We start from the raw sequence: 25,121 nt of genomic DNA, 5'->3' as shown, positions 1-25,121 counted from the left end.
AGGATGCATGTTTAGATTACATATGTAGGCATAGGTCTACTGCATGCACTTGGAAACATGTTAGTTAAAATGCCTGGGGCTCAGGTCTTGTGCACCAACTTCATATATGGAAGTGTCTAGAAGCATCAATCTCTGATCTTATGAAATTACAAAAAATGGATGGAAATGGTTTGCACCGGTGTTTGAGATCTGGTGACCGCCCATTCTCTTTCCCTGATGCTCTGGATTTCCTTCATCTCCCATCTATAGTTACCATCTAATCCACAGATGAGTCCTTGGTTTGGTTTAAGTTTCCAATTTGCATGTAATTTCGAGGGGGACCCCACCAATGAAAAGATCCAACAAGTTTTTTTTAAGCTTTAGGTACTTTGACGCCAAAGGCCAAGTTAAGACGGTTCCTTTGAGGAAAATTTGTGTATTTGAACAACATTCTGCAGCGTTCTAGGCCGCAGTCCTTGTTCCCTTCCAGTGAAATATTGAATTATTCATTGTTCAACTTGTCCATATTTGTCAACCATAATATCCTCTAATGGACAGCACACATTTACTAAGAGCGGAAATGGTGTAACTTTTAATGGACATAATTGCACAAAACTACAAGACTTGGGATAAGTACTGGGTTTATTCAGTGCATTAGAAGAATTGTATACAAAACAAATGTAAAATGGTATTGTTACAATGCTGATAAAAACAGGAGATGGAGGATGAGGGATTGCGGAGGCCGTTTACAGACCAGGAATGATCTCGACATCATGGCTGGATATAAAAAGGAACCATTAATGTTACTTCCTGAGGAGCTCCTGGGGGCAGAAAGGAAAGATAGTTATGACAACACTGATAAGTAAAATCATTTGTGCCCTCCATAGGGTTCTCAGACGAAATCTTAAGTCACATTTGTTATAGTTTGATGAAAACCGTAGAGCTGCAACAATCGATCAGATTAAACTTGATTACTGGAATTGTTGTCGACAAATCCAGTTATCGAATAATCGCCCAATTTGATGTCCGTGGCCAGGAGGCTGCTACGGTCTGGTGCGAGTCGCGAAAATCCCGCAGCAGCCTCAGTGACCGTGCGTGTGGATATTGTATTGCCCCGACACCCAGGACGTGCAGTTCCGGGCAGGTAAATTCTTCAGGCATTTAGCCCTGCTTCTGGTAAGCCGCGCCAAATGCCTGAGGAATTCACATAACGGGGCAATCGGTTTTACCCTGTAACTAAACTCCTATAGGCTGGAGCTGTGCACTGCAGACTTTCGCAAGCTGCACAGGACGAAAGCGTCCCGCGTAGGCGTGTGTGATTATGTCACTTCATGCGCACGTCCGGACCGAGGATGCGGTCCAGTAACAATGACCCCTGAGTCTGCCGGAGCGCACATGGGGGGCGGAGTACAGGTAGCAGGGGATCAGAGAGGGGAGGTTTGGTAATGTAGTACAGGAGAGGGGAGGGAGTTGGGCTGAAATATGACATGAATGGGCGTGAGGAGGTGTATAATGACCGGGCATTAGAGGGTGGTATATAATGAAAGAGGGGCATCAGAGGGGGGGGAATATAATAGACCTACTTAAGTGTGTGCAGTGCACAATGCTTTACCCATGGTTGTATGTGCAGGGCATTGCACTCATGCCTGTGGTACAGACAAGGGTGCAATGCTCTGCACATACACCCCCCCCCATGGGTAAATCAGTGTATGTAGTACATCTACACTGCTATACACATGGTTGTATGTGCAGAGCATTGCATCCTAGTGTTTGTAGCACTACAGACATGGGTCGGGTGCAATGCTCTGCAGTCAGCACTTCTATACACATGGGGGTATGTGCAATGTAAAAAAAAGTTATAAGCTGTTCCAATAAAAATTAGCTCCCCTTTTCCTACTGTTATGTAAAAATTTTTACACTTTTGTATATCTGATACTGCCGCATGGCTAACTGTCTGAACTATTAAAATTAAATGTTAGTAAATTATTAATATTTTATCTTAATAGTTCAGATAGTTACCCATGTAGCAATATCAAATTTACGCTGGTTTCTGTACAGGATCATTAATAATGACCCTTTACCGCAACCAGGGTAAACATTAAAAAAAAAATCTAAAATTGCTGCTGTTTGGTCACATTACTGCTACAAAATTAATATGGCCATTGTACATAATTTTTCAAGTAGAATCAGCTGAACTTTTGGCATTTTGAAATTTTTTCCGATTAAATAATCGAAAACTGATTATTAAAATAATCGTTTGCTGCAGCCCTAGAAAACAGTGTACCCCATTTCCCCTGTTAACATTCAGCACTGGTCACATGTGGAGATGAGCGAACTTACAGTAAATTCGATTTGTCACGAACTTCTCGGCTCGGCAGTTGATGACTTTTCCTGCATAAATTAGTTCAGCTTTCCGGTGCTCTGGAAAAGGTGGATACAGTCCTAGGAAAGAGTCTCCTAGGAATGTATCCACCTTTTCCAGCCCACCGGAGCACCTGAAGGCTGAACTTATTTATGCAGGATAAGTTATCAACTGCTGAGCTGAGAAGTTTGTGACGAATCGAATTTACAGTAAGTTTGTTCATTTCTAGTCACATGCCCCCAGCTGCAGTCGGTTCCACTACTCCTTTATTTACCAACAGCTGTGACAATGGACCAACAGGACAGTACTGACAAGGGGTAAGTATCAAGGCTGCAGGACAGGATTAAACAGTACTTAAAAGCTAAGGATCTCAAGGACTCAACCAGGTTCTGTACCTTCAGCATCTTTTCTAGCTTGATGGCATCAGCAGCAAACTTCCTGATCCCGTCCGATAGTTTCTCCACGGCCATTTGGTCTTCATTGTGTTCCCAACGGAAGGCCTTCTCATCCAGATGGATCTTCTCTAGCTTGCTGGCCTGGGCTGTATGACAAAGGACCTTGCATAAGCTGCTGTACATTAAAGTCACCACTGCAGGAACGTAACACCAGCACTGCGACAATATACGGTGCGGAGGCTTCACAAGAGCCAATCAGCTACAGAGGACCTATATCCTGTTGAGTCCAATGATTTTATCCTCAAACACTTTAAGCCTCAGTCTGGCATGGTCACTTTTTGCACCCAATATGGTAATAAATAGTTACAGGCAAACAGGGTTTGGGAGATGAAATTCAAAGAAAGAAAATATACAAATACTCCGCAATAAGGTTCCCACAGTTACTTGTACGCTTTTACTAGTTTAACCTTTTTGGAGGAACTGGCAGATCCCACTTGCATCTGGGAAACCTCAAGTGACCACAAGGTGGTGCTGTTGCAGCACATTAACCATTTCCTAGCTAAACTGAAGGGTGCTGTCCTATTCTACGCACTCCGCTCTAGGAGCAGAATAAGACCAGTACACAGACCCACTTTAGCCAAGCCATCGGGACACTGCTTTGCACTTTCCCCAGATCTTGTGACACTAGGTAGAAATTTTTCTTCAATTTACGTTCTCTACAACAGGTTTCATGTTGGTGCTACAATTCATATCTCAAGTGTCAGAAATGCAAAAAGGGAAGTCCTACAAATAATTCTACTTAAACATCTGTAATGAAAAGGCAGCAAATCAGCGTATTTAGGGTGGTATTATATGGGCAGACTGCAGGCCGATGCCAGTGCCAATCAAGATCAGGGCTCATTGGAGTCTATTGTACAGCTCCACTATCTGCACACGAGTCTGGCTGTTGCCATCATTTGTCAGCTGCACATCCCCCATTACACAGGATATTACTAGGATTTTTTTTAACCCTTCAAAGCAATGCAATTAACCAATGTCTGCTTATCGTTAAGCCTATTAGACCTGTTCCACCAACGGTCCCTTGTAATACGGCCCACATTTTCTGGTGTCTGGTCAGACAATGCAAAACATCTGGTTACAGAGAAACTGAAATCTCAGGCTATAATAGCACCACAGGCTGAACATTGTCTATAGAGATGAGCGAACTTACAGTAAATTCGATTCGTCACGAACTTCTCGGGTCAGTTGATGACTTATCCTGCATAAATTAGTTCAGCTTTCCGGTGCTCCGGTGGGCTGGAAAGGGTGGATACAGTCCTAGGAAAGAGTCTACTAGGACTGTATCCACCATTTCCAGCCCACGGGAGCACCGGAAAGCTGAACTCATTTATGCAGGAAAAGCCATCAACTGCCGAGCTGAGAAGTTTGTGACGGATCGAATTTACTGTAAGTTCGCTCATCTCTAATTGTCTACAGTGCAAAACTGACATTGCTGCAAGTGTTTATCCAATTGCTATTAAAAAGCATAAATGAAATATAGGGACCAACTCAAATTTCAGCAACTGAAAATCCGTTGCAAATCGTGTTTCATGCCGAAAGGAAAATATGTACTGAAACCCAGAGGTGTGGCTTATAAGAGGGGTGTGGCTTATAAGAGGGGTGTGGCTTATAAGAGGGGTGTGGCTTATAAGAGGCTTCATACTGAGGTCACTCTACAGGTGCTTCATTATGGAGAGCAGCATAGTACCGCACCATTATAGTATTCTATCTAGCTGTACAGAAAGCCCCACCATACACTTGATTCACTGACTACTGTAGTGTTTCCAAACCAGGGTGCCCCCAGCTGTTGCAAAAACTACAACTCCCAGCATGCCCGGAAAGCCTTTGGCTGTCCGGGCATGCTGAGAGTTGTAGTTTTGCAACAGCTGGAGGCACCCTGGTTGGGAAAATCTGGACTACAGGTTGCTCTGATAGTGCCAACAGTGCATCTCCAGCATTGTAACCACTGCCCCCCCCCCCTGTGTGCTCTAGCATAAGGCCCTTGTATTGTGGAGATGTTGTAGGCACCGGATATTGTAGGCACCGGATGTTTGAGGAGGATCGCCGAGTGATCGATTCCCTGCGTTCCTCCACCAGCTGCTTTGAGAATAAGGTCTCCTCCACCGGACATAAGAGGAGCTCGTCCAGGTCACATATGGGCCCCAGGGTTTTCACTGACTCTGGGGGTGTAGCATGTGCAAGGCAACAGCATATGATGGGTGTACTATATGGTCCTTTATGCATGTTTAGTGTCACTACATGGCTCTAACCGGGAGGTTCGGAAATAGTATAGCAACGTCCGTTATTTTATCTTTATTGTCACATGCAAAACATTTTTTTAACTTGTTGGTAGTTCAGTCTCCATTTTGTTTGACCAGTAAAAATACATATACCAATGTTGTTACATTGTATTGTAATTAAGAACAAGACACAAGAGTGCGACTTGTAGTACAGAAGATGGGAAAGTAGCTGGTAAAGCACCATATAGCATACAGTCTGTTACTGGTACAGATGGCAGGAATACAATCAGCACCAGCTATAACTAGCAATGCATAAGGGGCAGTAATACATACAAATCCTTATGCATGTGTTGGCAGTTGTCATTGACTGCTGAGCGTTTTAGTTCTACATCAGCTACAGAGCCACAGGTTGCAGATCACTGGTCTATGTAGCGCAACATACTGGGAGTTCTAGTTTTGTTTAGTGTCAGCTGAGGACCCATAGGCTGTGTCATGGCATGCTGGGAGTTGTAGTCACAGCACCCCTGAGAAGGGTATGAGGCAACAGTGTGGGCTTTCCAGCGTGAAGATCACAAAGCACATATTGTACTATACTCCATCTGGTCCTTTTACATCTTGTCCTTATAGCTTTGTTATTTCTGGTCTGTTACATGACCAAGTAGTATTTTGTAGTGCACATGTTAGGAATTGTTATTGTCTGAATACTACATGCATATAATTCTATAGGACCAAGTGTGTTACATAGGACAACTTAGATGGGTCTCATTAGGGAGGGGTTCATTGCCCCCATTAGGTTGTGGACAAAGCTTTTTTTCTACTTTCTTGAACATGTTTAGAGTGCCCCAATTTTTGGTGTTTCTCTTTCCTAATATTTTGTTAGTGCTCCATGATAGTCATTTGTCAAATTCTCAATAAATGTACAGTGGTCCCTCAAGTTACAATATTAATTGGTTCCAGGACGACCATTGTATGTTGAAACCATTGTATGTTGAGACCAGAACTCTATGGAAACCTGGTAATTGGTTCTAAAGGCACCAAAATGTCATCCACAAATAGGAAATAGTGAAAATTAAAGAAAAATAAGTAGATAAATATAGATAAAGCAAATCCCTACATATAATAGTAATAAAGATCTGCTGGGAGCTGTAAATCACTGTCTATGTCAGTGTTTCCCAAGAAGGGTGCCTCCAGCTGTTGCAAAACTACAACTCCAAGCATGCCCGGACAGCCAGAGGCTGTCCGGGCATGATGGGAGTAGTTTTGCAACTGCTGGGGGCACCCTGCTTGGGAAACACTGGTCTATGTAGAGGACAGGAGCTTCTTCAGGGTCCTGTACAGTACACACAATGTCCTAAAAAAGTAACATGGAGCCGCCCTCACCTGGTGTCCAAAGGAGCCGGTAACCCTGGTACAGGTAAAGAGTATAGAACATGTAATACCTCTCTGTACTGTAGGGGGCACTAACAGACACCAGTCAGTACACACACTTCAGTAACAGTTAAAAAGTAGTACAGAACATGTAATACCTCCCTGTACAGTAGGGGGCGCTACCAGACATCAGTCAGTGCATACACTTCAGTAATACAGGGGTTTTACCAGTAAAATGCCCATTCTGATTGGTCACTTCCAGCCATTGACAGGTTTCACAGATCTGGACTGTCCGTAGCATTGTATGTTGAGTCTGGTTTCAAGTTACAATGGTCCAGAAGAGACCATTTTATGTTGAAACTATTGTATGTTGAGGCCATTGTAAGTTGAGGGATCACTATGTTCTAGTAAGTTGACCTTCAGTCAGAGTTCCTATTATTGGACACTGACTACTGTAACAATTAAGTTCCCATGGGAAAGGCAGCGGAGTACTCCAAACTTCTAAGATTGTTGTGGCTACATGATCAGACGACATAGCGGGGGAAGATTCATCAAAATGTGTGCAAAGGAAAAGTTGCCCAGTTGCCCATAGCAACCAAATCGCTTTCATTTTGCAAAGACCTAGTTAAAAATGAAAGTAGTGCGCTGATTGGTTGCTATGGGTAATTTTCCTCTGGACAGGTTTTGATACATTTCCCCAGCATCTTTATATATTTCCTGTTAAATCCTAATCATGGAGAACATGATCGTTCTTACATTGAGGTCCTTCTAGTTACACAGATGAGGTTAAGACCAATCAGCCTACCTTCCTTCACAGACAGTGCTGGCGTGAGCTTAGAGGTGTCTTTGCTGAGCTCTCCGAGCAGTTTAGGAGCGATTGTGAGATAATCGCAGCCGGTCAGAGCCTTGATCTCTCCTGTGTTGCGGAATGAGGCCCCCATGACAATGGTGGAATAGCCAAACTTCTTGTAGTAATTGTAAATCTTGGCAACACTCTGCACACCTAGGGAGAAAAGGTCGTCATTTATGTGCACAATGACAAGGTGGATATTTAAGAAAAGTCAAGCAGAGAAATATTCTAGCAGCCACATGTGGGAGACCCCAGACCAGCCTGCAGTAATCCAAGGCTATATGAGGTTGCCAAGATTAGGGGCAACATTGTGGGGGCAATAACCACTGCACACATGTGAGGAATTACCAGGGTAAATAAAGCTGACTGAACCACAACTTCCCCTCAAAGACTAACCTTGTATTACAAACTAGATTTTCACTTTTATTAAGTAATGTCATTATGCAAAGGCCAAATATTGTACAAGAAAGGGGGATTAATATAGGTATGCCCATCCCAAGAACATATAGGGCTCCCATCTGAGAGGAACCATGCTGCAAATCCCATCACACCCAGCTAACAAGGTGCAATACTGTGCAGGGAAAAACCCAGGGGATGGCACTATGCCAGTATTGAGCCCCTTCCCTTCTCCTTAATTCTGATCTTTGGGGGTCCCACAGACCTACACTGCTCAAAGTAATTAAAGTTTAAGAATAAATGAGCATTTGATGCTTATTCATAGTTCAATCCTACCTGGGTCCTCTGATGGCTCATAACTCTTCTTGCCAGAGTTTGCCACATGCCAGTCCAATATTCTCCCGACAAATGGGGAAATGAGTGTAACACCGGCCTCGGCACAAGCAACAGCTTGGGCAAAGGAGAAGAGTAGAGTCATATTGCAGTGAATGCCATATTTTTCCTCCAGTACCCTGTATAATCATAAGGAACAGACCTTTATTGTCTCCAGTCTACCAGGTCAACACATGCAGAAATTGTATGGCGAGTCTTACTTTCCAGCTTGGATTCCCTCCCAAGTAGACGACAGCTTGATCAAGATTCTCTCCTTGTCAATACCAGCTTCCTTGTAGAGAGCTATAAGACTCCTTGCACGTTCTACCATTCCATCCTTATCATAAGACAATCTAAGGGCAGAAAAGGAGATCTGTAACTAGTGTTAAACAAAACAAAACTAAAGTGGGACCATAAGGTTAATCGATTGTATATTTTGCACAGTCCTAGTTTCTTAAAATGGACCCCTTAAAATAGGCTGATCTCATGATATCCCTCTGCTGGGAACCTTAAGTACCACAGATTTTCAGGGTATATTGTACCTGTTTGCTACAACTGTACATCCATGTGATTGAAGGCAGCGTCAAGTCTGCTGTAAAAACTCTACATGAATGTACATTGTGTAAATGAATATCTGTACTGAAGTTTGCTCTTCACCTGTGGTGGTGCGGTTATGGAAACCAAAGAAGGCTTTTCAGAGAACTATTTTTACATTAAAATGTGCTCATGATTGGGTGGGGAAAAAAAGTACACTGTCAGGGATGTTTTCCACTTCAGCTGACAACTGTCCCAGCCTGGAGTTTCAGAAAAGGCCAATGTTTACCATTTTCAATCTTGATGCGCCTTTTTACGGCAGTCATTCAGAATCTTTATTCCAACTCTCCATGCTTTTACAGTGGGGCCAAAATAAGGCCATGTGTGGGGGGATGGGGTTCCAGAGCAGGGATCATGGGAGCTCGGCCATCAGTATGATTGCAGCAGGATCCTGATGCAACTAGTAGAATAGAAGCCACTGATCCTGCTAGAAAACCCTTCAGACTGTATGTGAAGACCAAGGCCTGCCATGGATGCCAAGCAACATGGTGAAGGTACAGTGCCTGTCAGGCAGAATTCACTGCACTAGTTAGATTGCTTGTTACTTCAGCAATCTGCTGACCGTGGTCAGTCCCTGTGAGACTAGTAAAAAAATTAAAGATAAGTAATCAAAAGTATAAAAAACATTCAGCTGCCAAGTCTGAACTGCAGAACATTACTTCCCTGGCACTACAAGCTGATTGTACAAATCTGAGCAAACCTGACACTAAATTCACACCATTCTATACCACGTACCTGAAGCTGTAGACCCTACAAGAACATTGCACTTTCAATACAAAGAAACCAAACTCTTACCTGGCATCCACTTCTGTGGAAACACGACCCGGGATTTTCTTCAAGATTTCAACTCCAAACAAGACGAACAGTTTGTCCATGACATTATTGATCTGTTCCTGTTCAGACCTGAATATAAAATCAAAACATGAACAAAGTCTAACGTGTTCCCTACAAAGACTGAAATATACTTGTCAAATTAAAACAGCATGAAGATCTGGTCTAATAGACTACAAGAATGATTATTTCTGTCCCTTTATACCCGATCATTCTTACAGATTGTCTGAAATAAATAGAGGCAATCAGAGCAGCTTCAGAGGATTAAGAAGCAGCGAAACATGTAGGGAGTCTACAACCCAGATTCACTTCACCACTTATTGTACAATCTGAGAAACTACTGAATGCTATAAATACATTCGGACGTAAATCCGTTCAGAATTTTAGACCTATTCATAGAAACATGCTGGAATATAGAAAAATGTATCATATCATCTGCAACTGCTAACAGACTTTACGGGAAAGGTTATAAACAGCAAACTATAGGTCAAGTAGTAAAGACTCCAGATATTGCGCCACAGTTTGGAGACCACCGCTTTAGACATGCTGCATGGGGGGTTTGGGTAAGATTGCCTCCAGATGCTCACAATAAGTAACAAGTGAAATGATCTGGTAGGACATGAATCTGCCTCACACGAGTTAATATTTGCCTTTAGAACAGAATTCTAAAAACTGGAATTTGCCCTGACCGCTAACCTACTTAACCCCTCAGAATATCCCCAGTGCAGCCTTTACCTACATACACGTGCATAGCCGCCATATGTATGTTTCCTCCTGATCCAGAGCAGTTTTAGGTGGACACCACCCTTGATATAGATATATATATATATATGACCTCAGGATTCCTTCTGGATTTGCTAGAAATTGTAGTGCCAATCAAGATTTATCAAAACCTGTCCAGAGGACAAGTTGCCAAGTAGCCCATAGCAACCCGATTGTTTTTATTATTGAAAATGCCTGTGAAAATGAAAGCGATCTGATTTGTTGCTATGGGAAACCCATCCAAACCTGTCCAGAGGAAAAGCTGCCAAGTCTCCCCCTTGTACTTACCCTCCAAGCTTTTTTCCGTACTGAATAGCATCTTTTACAAGGTGTTGGTAATCAGGCATTTGCGCTGCTGCCAATATCAGTGATGGGTTGGTGGTGGCATCTTGTGGCTTGTATTCTGCAATAGCTATAGAGAGAGATGACCATATTAGTGAGTAGCAGCTCAGCCAAAATCATGCGACTTTCTGCAGCACCAACAGATCTGCCTGCATGAAAACAGGGTTACACAAACCATTCCCATGCATTAGCAGCACAATGTGCACCAAAATACTCCCCACATTCAACCCCCTAAGGGTACGTTCACATATGTTTGTAGTTTGCTATCTATTGACTTCAATGGGCAGTGAACGCCTCACTTGTCACAGTACCCTTTGGGCCCATTCACACAAATAGACTGGAGATTATTCTACCATTGACCTCAATGGGTGAGCAGGTTTGTAGATTTTCTGCAGACCCACTGAAGTTAATGGTAGCAAAATATGCTGTGGAAAATAAACCTGTGGTGAAGTCCATGAGTATGAAAATCAGAATTTCTGCAGCAAAATATGCACATGTGAGCAATCCCTAAGGGAGTATTCACACAATATACTGCTGCAGATTTAAAGCTGTGTTCAATTGTTTGTACTGATTTTCCATGAAATCTGCAGAAGATCCTGTATGTGTGAATACGCTCTAAGGATCTATTCACATGTACAGGATACTGCACATATTTCATGTGCAGAATTCCCTTATCCACAGGACAGTGGTCAGACCGCTGGAACCACCCCACTGATCTCCGGAACGGGACGCGGCTCTGAGTGAGGAGAGTGCGGTAGACTGGTAGACTACAGCATGTCCGCCATTGATTTCTATGGGAGCTCCGAAGAGACCGAGTCCAGCACTCTGGCATCATCTGCCCCCATAGAAATTAATGGAGCATGTGCAGTCTAGCGGTTGTCTACATGCACTGCTCACCCAGTGAGACGGGGTCTTAATCAGTGATTAGTTACTTATCCCCCTATCCTGTAGATCTGGAATGAGTTCATTTTAGCTGCAGTGCCCCTTAAAGTCATTTAGTTTACATTTAAATCTGCAGCTTCAAATCCTGAGCTTCAAATATGCACAGGTTACTGTATGTGCAAGACCTCCTAAAAAATCCCACTGGGTTTGTAGTATGACAGATTTGCCACAAACACCCCCAGAGTACATCAATCTACCCCCCAGGCTGCCATTCATACAGAGCATCACGAGTGACCTCAGCTTTACAACTATACTGTAGCATATGTCGGAGGGATATTTTATTCATTGTGAACTTAAAATTACTCTATTTCGGAGTATCTGGATTTATCAGTCTCTTGTGAAGTATTTGGAATAGGTTGTTCTAACAATATACAATAGGCCCCATAATATTGCAGATGAAGTATGTGGAATACATTCAGCTACGTAATCCATGCTTAAAAGGGGGACTGCAGTGGAAAATGTTTAAACCTTAAAGCGTACCCATCATCTCCCCCAAATAAACTGTTGTGTTACTCAGTACCTCACCCTGATCATGTACATTAAGTTTTAAGTGTTTAGAACCTATATTTCTAATAAAAAGAATTTACATCAGTTGCAGTCTGGATTCTCTCAGGCAGGGGGCGTCCCTCTTCTGCCCTCACTCTACATGACTGAACTTCCTCCCTCACTGTCACTGAGTCTAGAAGTCAGCCAATCACTGCAGGCTGCTATGTAACCCTTTCCTCTCTGGATCTCCTCATCCTCTGCTCTTACATATTGCATGACTGGCTGGGACTTGTAGTCACCAACACATCTTATGCAATATGTAAGAGTAGAGGATAATAAAAAATTATCTATATAATCCTCTGCTCTTTTATATTGCATAAAATATTGTGAGGGGACTACAAATCCCAGCCAGCCATGCAATATTTAAGAGGAGCAGAGGATAATATATAATGCAATGCACAACTGGCTGGGATTTGTAGTTTTCTACACCAATATCATATGCAACATGAGAGGAGCGGAGGATAATATATATCATCATCTGCTCCTCTTTCATATTGCAAAATCAGACTACAAATCCCAGCCAGTCGTGTACTCTGACTGGGATAGAGCTATAGCCCCTGGCAGTACCTGTTATGGATGGACGAACAGCTGCAGCGGCGCACGAATAAATGCCTCCCTCTGTTTCTCCTTGTGCTGAGCGACAGGCCGGGAGCGCGCACAGAGCCTTCTGAAGCCCGTCCTCACTTCCTGTATTCCGACAGGCCAGAGTGTTGCCACCGTCAGTTTTTACATAGCGACGGGCTGAGATCAGTGTGGGACTCGTGGCCAGTTTTATACAGGAGATTTAAGTTAAATCAATGAATAAATTAAATTAATGTATTTACAAATCATTTTATAGTGCTCTTTTGGATTTAACAAAAAACATTGTTATAGTGGCCATTTAAGGACACAGCCCATTGTCACCTTAACCCCTTAAGGACCAAGGGTTTTTCCGTTTTTTGCATTTAAATTTTTTCCTCCTTACCTTTAAAAAATCATGATAAAAAGCAATCTCCAGGTAGCAGAGCAGGATCAATGGAAGCGCTGAGTCCAGCTAAGTTCAAAGGATTTATTTCCCATAATGCAACGCGTTTCACGGTCACCCGCTTCCTCAGGCAAGACGCGTTGCATTATGGGAAATAAATCCTTTTAACTTCTTATCTGGTCTCAGCGCTTCCATTGATCCCGCTCTGCTACCTGGAGATTGCTTGTTTTTATCGTGAATCTATTTCAGCGGGACGAAGCTGCAGAGACCCTTTGATGATACACCCTGTTCCATTGTTGTACTTGGTTGGAGTACAACTTCATGAGGTAAGCGCAATTCACACTTAGCGTTACCAACTCACCTTTGGTGTTACACTACAGAGTGCATCAAGTTTGTGCTTTTTTATTTCAGTTTAAAAAAATCATAACTTTCAATTTTGCACCTAAAAATCCATATGATTGCTTATTTTTTGTAAATTTTGGGGGTTTCAGTTTCTACGTAGTACATTTTTCGGTAAAAATGACACCATATCTTTATTTTGTAGGTCCATACGATTAAAATGATACCCTACTTATATAGGTTTGATTTTGTCGTACTTCTGGAAAAAATCATAACTACATGCAGGAAAATACGTTTAACCCCTTAATGACGCAGGACGTATATTTACGTTCTGCGCCGGCTCCCACGATATGAAGTGGGATCGCGCCGCGATCCCGCATCATATTGTGTCGGTCCCGGCACTCATCAACGGCCGGGACCCGCAGCTAATACCACACAGTCGATCGCGGCGATGTGCGGTATTAACCCTTTAGAAGCGGCGGTCAAAGCTGACCGCCGCTTCTAAAGCGAAAGTGACCCGGCTGCTCAGTCGGGCTTTTCGGGAACGCCGCGGTGAAATCGCGGCGTCCCGAACAGCTGACCGGACACCGGGAGGGCCCTTACCTGCCTCCTCGGTGTCCGATCGACGAATGACTGCTCCGTGCCTGAGATCCAGGCAGGAGCAGTCACACGCCGATAACACTGATCACAGGCGTGTTAATACATGCCTGTGATCTGTGTAAGAGATCAGTGTGTGCAGTGTTATAGGTCCCTATGGGAGCTATAACACTGCAAAAAAATTTTTTTTAAAATAAAGTGTTAATAAAGGTCATTTAACCCCTTCCCTAATAAAAGTTTGAATCACCCCCTTTTCCCATAAAAAAATAAAACAGTGTAAAAAAAAATAAAAAAACGTATGTGGTATCGCCGCGTGCGTAAATGTCCGAACTATAAACATATATTGTTAATTAAACCGTACGGTCAATGGCGTGCACGCAAAAAAAATTCCAAAGTCAAAGCGCATTTTTGGTCACTTTTTATACCATTAAAAAATGAATAAAAAGTGATCAAAAAGTCCGATCAAAACAAAAATCATACCAATAAAAACTTCAGATCACGGCACAAAAAGTGAGCCCTCATACAGCCCTGTATGTGGAAAAATAAAGTTATAGGGGTCAGAAGATGACATTTTTAAACGTATACATTTTCCTGCATGTAGTTATGATTTTTTTCCAGAAGTGCGACAAAATCAAACCTATATAAGTAGGGTATCATTTTAATCGTATGGACCTACAGAATAATGATAAGGTGTCATTTTTACCGAAATATGCACTGCGTATAAACGGAAGCCCCCAAAAGTTACAAAATGGCATTTTTTCTTCGATTTTGTCGAACAATGATTTTTTTTCCGTTTTGCCGTGCATTTTTGGGTAAAATGACTAATGTCACTGCAAAGTAGAATTGGCGACACAAAAAATAAGCCATAATATGGATTTTTAGGTGGAAAATTGAAAGGGTTATGATTTTTAAAAGGTAAGGAGGAAAAAACGAAAGTGCAAAAACTGAAAAATCATGAGTCCTTAAGGGGTTAAAATTGTCATCTGACCCCTATAACTTATTTTTGCGCTTGTGGGGCGGTATGAGGGTTAATTTTTTGCACCGTGATCTGAAGTTTTTAGCGGTACCATTTTTGCATTGATAGGACTTACTGATCGCTTTTTATTCATTTTTTTCATGATTTAAAGAGTGACCAAAAATGTGGAATTTTTTGCACGTAAGCCATTGACCGTGCGGTTTAATTAACAATATATTTTTATAATTCGGACATTTCCGCACACTTTTTATGGGAAAAGGGGGGCGATTCAAACTTAATAGGGAAGGGGTTAAATGATCTTTATTCACTTTTTTTGCAGTGTTATAGGGACCTATAACACTGCACACTGATCTTCTACATTGATCAATGGTTTCTCATAAGAAACCAGTGATCGATTATTCTGCCGCTTGACTGCTCAGGTCTGGATCTCAGGCACTCAGCAGTCATTTGGCGATCGGACAGCGAGGAGGCAGGTAGGGACCCTCCAGCTGTCCTGTAAGCTGTTCAGGATGCCGCGATTTCGCCGCGGCTATCCCGAACAGCCCACTGAGCTAACCAGCATACTTTCACTTTAGACGCTGCGTTGAACTTTGCCGCGCGCTATTAGCCACGGGTCCTGACTGTTAAGAGGCCGGGCCCGACCCACTATGTTAGAGGCCATGGCCCCGCTTTATAGATCGGGAGCAGACACATGACGTTCCAGTACGTCATGTGTCCTTAATGGGTTAAGGACCAGGCCAATTTTATTTTTGCGTTTATTTTCTTCCTCGCCTTCTAAAATCCTTAACTTTTTTTATATTTCCATCTACAGACCCCGTATAAGGGCTTGTGTTTTACGTGAACAATTTTACTTTGTAATACCAAATTTTTCCAGAAAATGTACGGCGAACCCACAATTTTTTAGGGAGGAAATTTAATTGAAAATCACAATTTTGCATATTTTGGAGGGTTTCATTTTGACACTACACTTTACTGAAAAAAAATGACATGTTTTCTTTATTCTGTGGGTAAATACGATTAAAATACCCATGGTTAAAAATATCAAACTTTGTACAAAATCCGTATGTTTACAATTGCCCTATATTGACCTATAACTAATTGTTCTGTATATGGGGCAGTATCGTGATCTGTACTTTGATACCACATTTGCTTACAAAAAACTTTTAGATCACCTTTTATCATTTTTGGGAATAAAATGACAAAAAGCAGCAATTTAGCTTTTTTATATGTTTACGCCGTTCACCGTATGGGATCATTAACATATTTTGATATTTTGGTCATTTACGCATGCAGTGATTTCTCAAATGTTTCCCTTTTTAATTTTTACATTTTTTAACTTTTGTTTTACACTTTGTTCCCATAGGGGAGTATCTATAGCAATCGATTGATTGCCAACACTGTTCAGTGCTATGCATAGGGCATAGCACTGATCAGCATTATTGGCTCTCTTCTGCTCGACCAGGAGGTGGTCGCAGGCAACCCGATCATCCATTTAAAGTACCGCACTGCTGCAGATGCCGTAAACTATTCATCACGGCATCTGAGGCGTTAATGGCGGACATCAGCGCCATTTACTGATGTCAGCCATTAGCAGCCGGGACCTGCAGTACATGACGCGACCCCCGCTTCGATGCTTGTGGTCATGTACAGGACTTAAATGTACATCCTGGTGCGTGAAGTACCTCCGCACCCAGTACTTAGCTGCTGTATAATACAGAGGAAGTTTCTGTCCACGGTGCTGCTCCAGAGAAGGAGAAGTTTGCTATGGGGAATTGTTCCTGCTCTGGACACAGGTGTCAAGAGAGCACAGTGGAGAAGGAAAAATTCAAAGAGAAAAGAACTTCCTGTGGAAAATACAGCAGCTGAAAAGTACTGAAAGGATTAAGATTTTTTTTAATAGTTTACAAACCTGTTTAACTTTCTGGCACCAGTTAATTAAATATATATCTTTTCCACTGGAGTACCCCTTTAAGGTGACAGGCTTCAAGTCTGCAGTATCTATGCCACTATTGTATTGTGGTATCTGTCCCTTCTGCACTGTGCCAGGGCATGTGCCATGCAGGTTTGGGTGTAGGCTGAATAGAAACAAGGCTGGACTTGCCATTTTCCAGCACTACTGAAAAAATTTGGCACAGAGGTTTAATATTTATTTTGGCCAAAATGTCCTATTTGACATGTATTTACTTAAGATTTACTTTAGAAAATGGTCTAAGATCTTCCAGCTGAGGACCTCCAGATATTGCAAAACTACAACTCCTTGGCTATCCAGGCATGCTGGGAGTTGTAGTTTTGCAACGTCTGGAGGGCCACAGTTTGGAGAGAGGTGATTAATGGTTTCCAAGCTTTCTACAGCAGATAATCCATTATTGCAGGTTGGATCTATTCTTGGCAGCAGGATTCCCCACAACGCTTCCACCTAGTCGGCCTCGGGTGGATAAAGGTGTGTTCACATTTTATCATTTGACTTCATTGTTCCAGGTCTTTATTATAGAGTCTTACTCACAGTGACTAGGCAGATTGGAGGGCATGGTTGCCACATGAGGAAGGAATGATCTTATTTCAGACCAGCAGGAAACCAGGCCTGTTTCTTAAAGTCATGTTCTAATGTGCAATGTTCTGCTTCAAATACACTGCTCAAAATATAAAGGGAACACTTCAACACCCCAATGTAACTCCAAGTCAATGACACTTCTGTGAAATCACACTGTCCACTCAGAACACTGACAATTTCACATGCTGTTGTGCAAATGGAACAGACAACAGGTGGAAATTCTAAGCAATTAGCAAGACACCCCCCAATAAAGGAGTGGTTCTACAGGTGGTGAGCAGTAGGCCCGCTTCTGCAGGTGGTCCCAGCAGCAGGACCGCTACCTCCGCCTATGTGCCTCCACCAGGAGGAGCACTGTCAGAGCCCTGACTCCAGCAGGCCACAAATGTGCATGTGTCCACTCAAACGGTCAGAAACAGACCCCATGAGGGTGGTATGAGGGCCCAACATCCACAGGTGGGGGTTCTGCTTACAGCCCAACACTGTGCAGGACGTTTGGCATTTGCCGGAGAACACCAAGATTGGCAAATTCACCACTGGCGCCCTGTGCTCTTCACAGATGAAAGCAGGTTCACACTGACCACATGTGACAGACGTGAGTCAGGAGAAGCCGTGGAGAACGTTCTGCTGCTTGCAACATCCTCCAGCATGACCGGTTTGGCAGTGGGTCAGTAATGGTGTGGGGTGGCATTTCTTTGGGGGGCCGCACAGCCCTTTATGTGCTTGCCAGAGGTAGCCTGACTGCCATTAGGTACCGAGATGAGGTCCTCAGACCCCTTGTGAGACCATATGCTGGTGCGGTTGGCCCTGGGTTCCTCCTAATGCAAGACAATGCTAGACCTCATGTGGCTGGAGTGTGTCAGCAGTTCCTGCAAGAGGAAGGCATTGATGCTATGGACTGGCCCGCCTGTTCCCCAGACCTGAATCTGATTGAGCACATCATGTCTTGCTCTATCCACCACAGACTCCAGAAGTTGGCGGATGCTTTAGTCCAGGTCTGGGAGGACATCAGGAGCATGCCCAGGCATTGTAGTGAGGTCATATGGGCACGTGGAGACCACACACTACTGAGCCTTATTTTGACTTGTTTTAAGGACATTACATCAAAGTTGGATCAGCCCGTAGTGTGGTTTTCCACTTTGATTTTGAGTGTGACTCCATATCCAGACCTCTATGGGTTGATACATTTGATTTCCATTGATTCCATTTGTGTGATTTTGTTGTCAGCACATTCAACTATGTAAAGAAAAGTATTTCATACGATTAGTTCATTCAGATCTAGGATGTGTTATCTTCGTGTTTCATTTTTTGAGCAGTGTAGATGAAACTGATCCAGCCCAATGCTGTCAGCATGTTGCAAAAGGCTTCGTTCAACCAAGGGAATGTCCCAAATGTTGTACAGACCCACCGAACCTGTATAGTAGAATATGAGGTTGCTATATTCCCTAAGATGCCATGCCTGTAAGGACAGTAAAACTGCAACATGTCAAATCAATTAGTTGACTTTTTTTAAAAGAAAATATGGAATTAGAAGTCCAGGGAAGAGTACATTCAAAGGGAGAAACTAGGAAGATGGAAGCTGAGACCGCGCTGTCATAGGATATGGAGGACTCCAAGATATAAGGTAAGGATGCTTTATTCTTAAAAAAAAGACGCAACACGTTTCAAGACACCAAACTCATTGCGTGTGTTTTATGAATAAAGCATGCTTACCTTATATATCTTGGAGTCGTCCATATGCTTTGACAGCGTGGTCTCAGCTTCCATCTTCATAGTTTCTCCCTTTGCATATCACGTCCGCGAGTCGGCATGGAAAGCCGCTGCAGTCTTCTAGTCCATACACCCTTGAGCGTTGTGCCTTCCTAGCACAACAGAACCAGGTGAGCGCGTTTCTTCTACAAATACTCCACCACTAGTTCACATTGATTCCCCACAGGGAGAGCTCAGGGTTCCTTTGATTTGGTCAGGGAAGAGTACATGAGAGGATCAGGGACTATCAGAAAGTTAACAGGGGGAGAGAGGGAACAGTACCTAAAGGGTTAACATACGAGCCAAATCCGAACTGCAGGGGAGAAGGCACAGTTCACAGACCTTTGAGTTGCCACGTGTAGGGGCAGATTGAGGGGCTAAGGCTGGGACACAGGTAGTTACAGTAGGAATACTATTGGTTGCTAGGCCATAACCCAAATTGATGACAATTATTTCCATTATCAATTCTATTGATCATCGCAGCCCTGAAGGAGAGTAGCGCCAGAAGACACAAGGACAGCTGTTGACCAAACATTCGTTCAGCAGTACTTTTCAAACACGCTGGATCTTCCGGAGCCGATATCTGTGAGATAATGTGAAACCAGAGGAGCCTGGCAGCAGCTTACTGCTCTCAGATCACATGTACAGGAGTAACCCCGGAGGGATAGCTGCGTGATTGGCAGAGAGCAACCTAAAGTGTACGGCCTGTGAGCATCTCAGGGCATAGGGCAGCCTGCACTTATAAAGGGCCATTCTATGCCATTCATGGTGGTCAAATGATCTATTTTACCAGACAAAGCCGCTAGGGTCATCTGGTTATTAGAAAGCTCACCGCGCTATGATGTACATCCACGTGTATATATCAGGCTTCTCTCGTGCTTATTCTGCTCACAGCCCTATAGAGCAGTATATAAGCAATCTTCATATATAACTTGTCTGCACACAGCCCTAACTATCACAGCATTTCCACTCACTATATCTATCCACCAACAGGCAATATTTGTACTGATCATAGTTAACTGTTCAGCAATACCCATGCTATAAATATGGCAGTGCCAGAAAGCAGTGGGCACAGTGTGGTGCTGTGGTCTATAGTGATGGGGCTTTGTTAGCACACAATGTAATCAGGGTATCCATGGGTTGCAATGGCAGCTGTGGCATATGAATACCCCAGTGTCTAGTATATGTCTCATAGGTTAGTATGGGCACTGTAGCTCTACTCAAATTTAGGACTGAACACAAGCACTATAACTTTGGTATTTTTGGTAGTCCCAAAGAGAGTGGATGATTCCCGCTCATTATTGGTGGTGACCCCAGGAGTCAGAATAGGTCAGGGGTATCTAAACCTAGAGGCAATAGCTAAGGATGGGTTCACATGTCTGGCAACCAGGAGCCCTCCCTGATAGGAATTCCAGAAGCAACAGTCAAGACCAGCAGGCATACCATGCCCACTAGCATGAAGAGGGGCATGGTGCCAGGCACACTGACAATTTTCAGGGATGTCCCTTGGACAAGTTTATTTTTATCATCCACACCCCCTGCAGTTTTACTGATCCAAAATTACCCAATGCCTTATTCTTCCTTCTGTACACAGGGGACATCACTTCCACATTATGACTCCGCTCTACTGACCATTGTTCTCTTAGACCAGGAGACCCTATGACAACTGCTGAGCTGGCACTGAATACAGCAGCTCATTCCAGTCCATTGTACAGTGTCTGGGCTATGACTGACCAGTGCCTAATGTTTCTGGCAGCTGCATTCAGTCTGAAAACTCCCGAGTAGAGTCCTGGTCCAGTTGAGACATGCAGAACAACCATTTATTTGCATACAGGGGTTTCCAAACTGCCCTTACAATATATTTCTTCATAGTGCGGTGCTGCAAACCAGTTTGGTAACTGCATATTACGCTTCCCATATAACAGGGAACTTGAGCAATTGTGACGAAAAACGGAGCAACTGCAGAGTGATGAAGTAGATAAAGAATTCAGATGTCACCACCAAGCTGGAGTCGGCATCTATTATACAGAACATTTAGGGGTAGGAGTCAGAAGCATGGAATAAATTACGCGAAGATTTATTAAACTGTTAAATCTAAAAAAAAAAAAGTGATGAGAAATAAGTACGAGAATACGGTACATCTTCATACCGTATGAATACTAAATCCCTGCCGTGATCTGTGCTGAATACTGGTTTAGGGGTAAGCTGTTTCACACTCATGTCCATATTATCGGACAAAGATCAATGCTAAAACAGATACACTCCGCATGTATAATGAAAACAACAAATGTATTGGATATACAAGAAATACAATCTCAGCAAGACAATCAGATAACACTTAAGGCTCCTACTGAGCCACACTACAGCGGGGCGACACTATATCTCCCCAGGACATGGGCATAAAGTAATGGACCTCCATATCCAAATATCGTGAGCCTGTACTATCCCCCAAATGCTGCAGGAACACTTATTGTATACAAATTACACAATGTCAGTAAAGCATAATGGTGCAAGACAATGACCAACCAGCTATGGTATTGCACAGATGGAATCACTCCGAATAATCAGCTAAACTATTAGATAGTCAGCATGATGAGTGAGAACACTGATAGGATTAGCTGGTATAAAACGGACAGCACTGAGGGGAGAAGCCAGGTAAAGGAGGACGGGAGGAACAGTGAAGCTAACTAGCCCATGGCCGCGATACCCCACTCGTTCCATCACAGCATGTGACTGCCTCAGGGGTGACTTCCATGCGTGGGGGGGGGGGGTCTCGCAGACATGGGCTAATGAGCTTCATTGTTCTTCCCGTCCTCCTTTGCCTGGCTTCTCCCGTTTTATACCAGCTAATCCTACCTACCGTAGTGTTATTACTCATTATCATGCTGACTTTCTAATAGTTTAGCTGATTATTCGGAGCGATTCCACCATAGTTGGTTGGTCATTGTCTTGCACCATTATGCTTTATTGACAGTGTAATTTGTATACAATAAGTGTTCCTGCAGCATTTGGGGGATAGTACAGGCTCATGATATTTGGATAGGGAGGTCCATTACTTTATACCTATATCCTGGGGGGGGACAGTGTCGCCCCCTGCTGTAGTGTGGCTCAGTAGGAGCCTTTTTAAGTTTTTATCTGATGTCTCTCTTGCGGAGATTATATTTCTTGTATATCCAATAAAGTGTTATTTCCATTATACATTGGGTGTGCATCTGTTTTAGCATTGATCTTTGTCCAATACTTTCGTAGTTGCTATTTAATGCTGGGTAGCACCCCTTGTTATAGATAGATTTTAGCTGAGATCCCCCTCTATCCTTCATGTCCATATTATGACCCCCATATACAGCTATCAGACCCATGGGGGTTGGTCTGGGACTTTCCTCCATATTCTGCTTGTCCGATATCCGCTTAATTCTTCCCATTGGCCACCATTCATGAATGACGCTGCCAGCCACAATAGTCATACCACGGGGCACACAAGCTCAATGCCCATGGCAGCACTGCAATATATCTATACGGGAGGAAACTTTCCAGCGTCCCATATGAATACACCATTATGTACCACAGGTTATACAAAACCCATATGAGTCTTCTGATCTGGTGCACTGTGTTTGCTGATGTCATGCCAGCATAGCCTTTACTTCTACAGTAACACCCGGGCACAGTCAGCACCTTTATTTGCTAGGATTTGTTTTACCACACCTTACAGGCCACCTAAGGTAAGCTGGGTACAGCGCACCCCATCCTCCACACCAGTGTTTCCCAACCAGGGTGCCTCCAGCTGTTGCAAAACTACAACTCCCAGCATGCCCGGACAGCCAACGGCTGTCCGGGCATGCTGGGAGTTGTAGTTTTGCAACAGCTGGAGGCACCCTGGTCCACACTGCTGCACCTATTTCAATGTAAACACTAAAGAGCATCATAACTGCCAATGACCACCACCAGGTGAAGACAGAAATAAATTTAACATGTCACTAGAGATGAGCGAATTTACAGTAAATTCAATTTGTCACGAACTTCTCGGCTCAGCAGTTGATTACTTATCCTGCATAAATTCGATCAGCTTTCAGGTGCTCCCGTGGGCTGGAAAAGGTGGATACAGTCCTAGGAGACTCTTTCCTTGGACTGTATCCACCTTTTCCAGCCCACTGGAGCACCGGAAAGCTGAACTAATTTATGCAGGATAAGTCATCAACTGCTGAGCCGAGAAGTTCGTGACGAATCCAATTTACTGTAAGTTTGCTCATCTCTACATGTCACCTTAGCTTTGAGGAATTTTAATGGACTATTCTTACTCTAATTGTTTTTAAACTTACTCTTGACTGATCCGGTTGTACAGCGCCATAATCCTGTACTGCAGTTTTACTGACCGGCAGCCTACAAGACCAGGTCTTGAAGGGTGTTGCCCCACAAAGGATAACTCATTGGTGAGGGAAGGGTGGGCCGACACTGGGACCCCCATGGTCATGAAAAGGATATCCCGTGGATAAGCCGGTATAACTTGAAATCTTTGAGTAACCCCTTTAAAGGGGTACTCCGGTGGAAAACATTTAAATCAACCGGTGCCACAAAGTTAAACAGATTTGTAAATTCCTTCTATTAAAAAATCTTTACCCTTCCAGTACTTATTAGCAGCTGTATGCTACAGAGAAAGTTCTTTTCTAATTTCTTTTTTGTCTTGACCACATTGCTTTCTGCTGACACCTCTGTCCGTATCAGGAACTGTCCAGAGAAGGAGAAAATCCCCATAGCAAACCTATGCTGCTCTGGACAGTTCCTGACAAGGACAGGTGTCAGCAGAGAGCACTGTGGACAAGACAAAAGAAAAAAAAATTTCCTCTGCTAATAAGTACTGAAAGGATAAAGATTTTTAAACAGAAGTAATTTACAAATCTAACTTTCTGGCACCAGTTCATAAAAAAAAAATAATAATAAGTTTCCACTGGAGTACCCCTTTAAGTTGGGCCTAAAAAGCAAATACACTGACATACACAGGTAGGGGGGGGGGGGGGGGGGAATTTACCAAAACCCGCGTAGAGGAACAGTGGAGGAGCTGTCCACAGCAACCAGATTGATACCGTCATTTTTCAAAGGCCTTTAAAAAGACAAGCAATCTGGTTGCTATTGGCAACTGTACCACTTCCTCTACACAGGATTTGATAAATCTCCCCAAAAGACTTATTCCCCATGGTCTCCTGTATTAGCAGCACCCAATGATCACATTGTGAGGGTGACGACAGGAGGCCCTACATTTCCTCAGAGGTCACATTCAGTTGTTGGGATTTAAATGGGCCGTCATTATGTTAACCTGTGATTAAGTACACCCCAAAATAAGCAGAATTGTCATTTACTTTATGCCATCTCTTTTTCAGTGTTATTCTTGGTATTTCTATGCCACCACTAGGTGGCGTCCTTCCCGCTAGTCACTGCGTCTTGCTTTCTTCCTTATGACTGGTACTCAGTATGGAAAACCGAGCCCCAAGTCTCCTATCACTGCGCATGCGCTCTCTTGGGAGCATGTGTAGCCTTCAGTGAGTTGGAGCCGGTGACTTCACAGCTCCTAGGAATCACTGATTGGCCGACGAGCCGTGCAGGACCCCAAGGCTCTCTGTGGTGGTCCAAGAGGGAGGGAGGTTGCAGTGCGGGATTCTTAGGTGGAATGTCCCCTCTGCTGAATAAAAAATACTGAGAACAACATCAGCGCCGCAGCCCGTTTAAAGCTGATAAGAGTTGGGTTACATGTGCCGTATTTTGCTGCAGATTTTCTGCAGCAGATTTTGCTACCAAATAATAGACAGTAGCAAATAAGCAGCTAAATACGGCACGCTGGACCCCACCCTTCGGGTGTACTTTGCGCATTTTTTGATTTTCAGGATTTAGAGCTGCAGATTCAAAGCGGTTTGCAATGACTAAGTTTACAGTGCAATCTG

At 43.4% G+C, this 25,121-nt stretch overlaps 1 protein-coding gene across 1 annotated transcript in view; it reads right to left on the bottom strand.

Moving 5' to 3' along the window:
* Nucleotides 1-603: 603 nt before the first annotated feature.
* TALDO1 (transaldolase 1) overlaps nt 604-25,121 on the bottom strand; it is a 29,061-nt gene continuing 4,543 nt past the window's right edge. The window contains exons 2-8 of the mRNA XM_056527023.1: nt 10,477-10,600; nt 9,391-9,498; nt 8,223-8,354; nt 7,966-8,141; nt 7,189-7,386; nt 2,737-2,882; nt 604-800 (exon numbers count right to left, since the gene is read on the bottom strand). Of these exons, the coding sequence (XP_056382998.1) occupies nt 783-800; nt 2,737-2,882; nt 7,189-7,386; nt 7,966-8,141; nt 8,223-8,354; nt 9,391-9,498; nt 10,477-10,600 (902 nt within the window). The 3' untranslated portion in view covers nt 604-782. The remainder of the gene's footprint in view (nt 801-2,736; nt 2,883-7,188; nt 7,387-7,965; nt 8,142-8,222; nt 8,355-9,390; nt 9,499-10,476; nt 10,601-25,121) is intronic.

Source organism: Hyla sarda, chromosome 6 (assembly GCF_029499605.1).
Source record: "Hyla sarda isolate aHylSar1 chromosome 6, aHylSar1.hap1, whole genome shotgun sequence".
NCBI classification, from domain to species: Eukaryota; Metazoa; Chordata; class Amphibia; order Anura; family Hylidae; genus Hyla; species Hyla sarda.
Note: the sequence above shows the minus strand (reverse complement) of the source record. Positions and strands in the feature narration are given on the sequence as shown.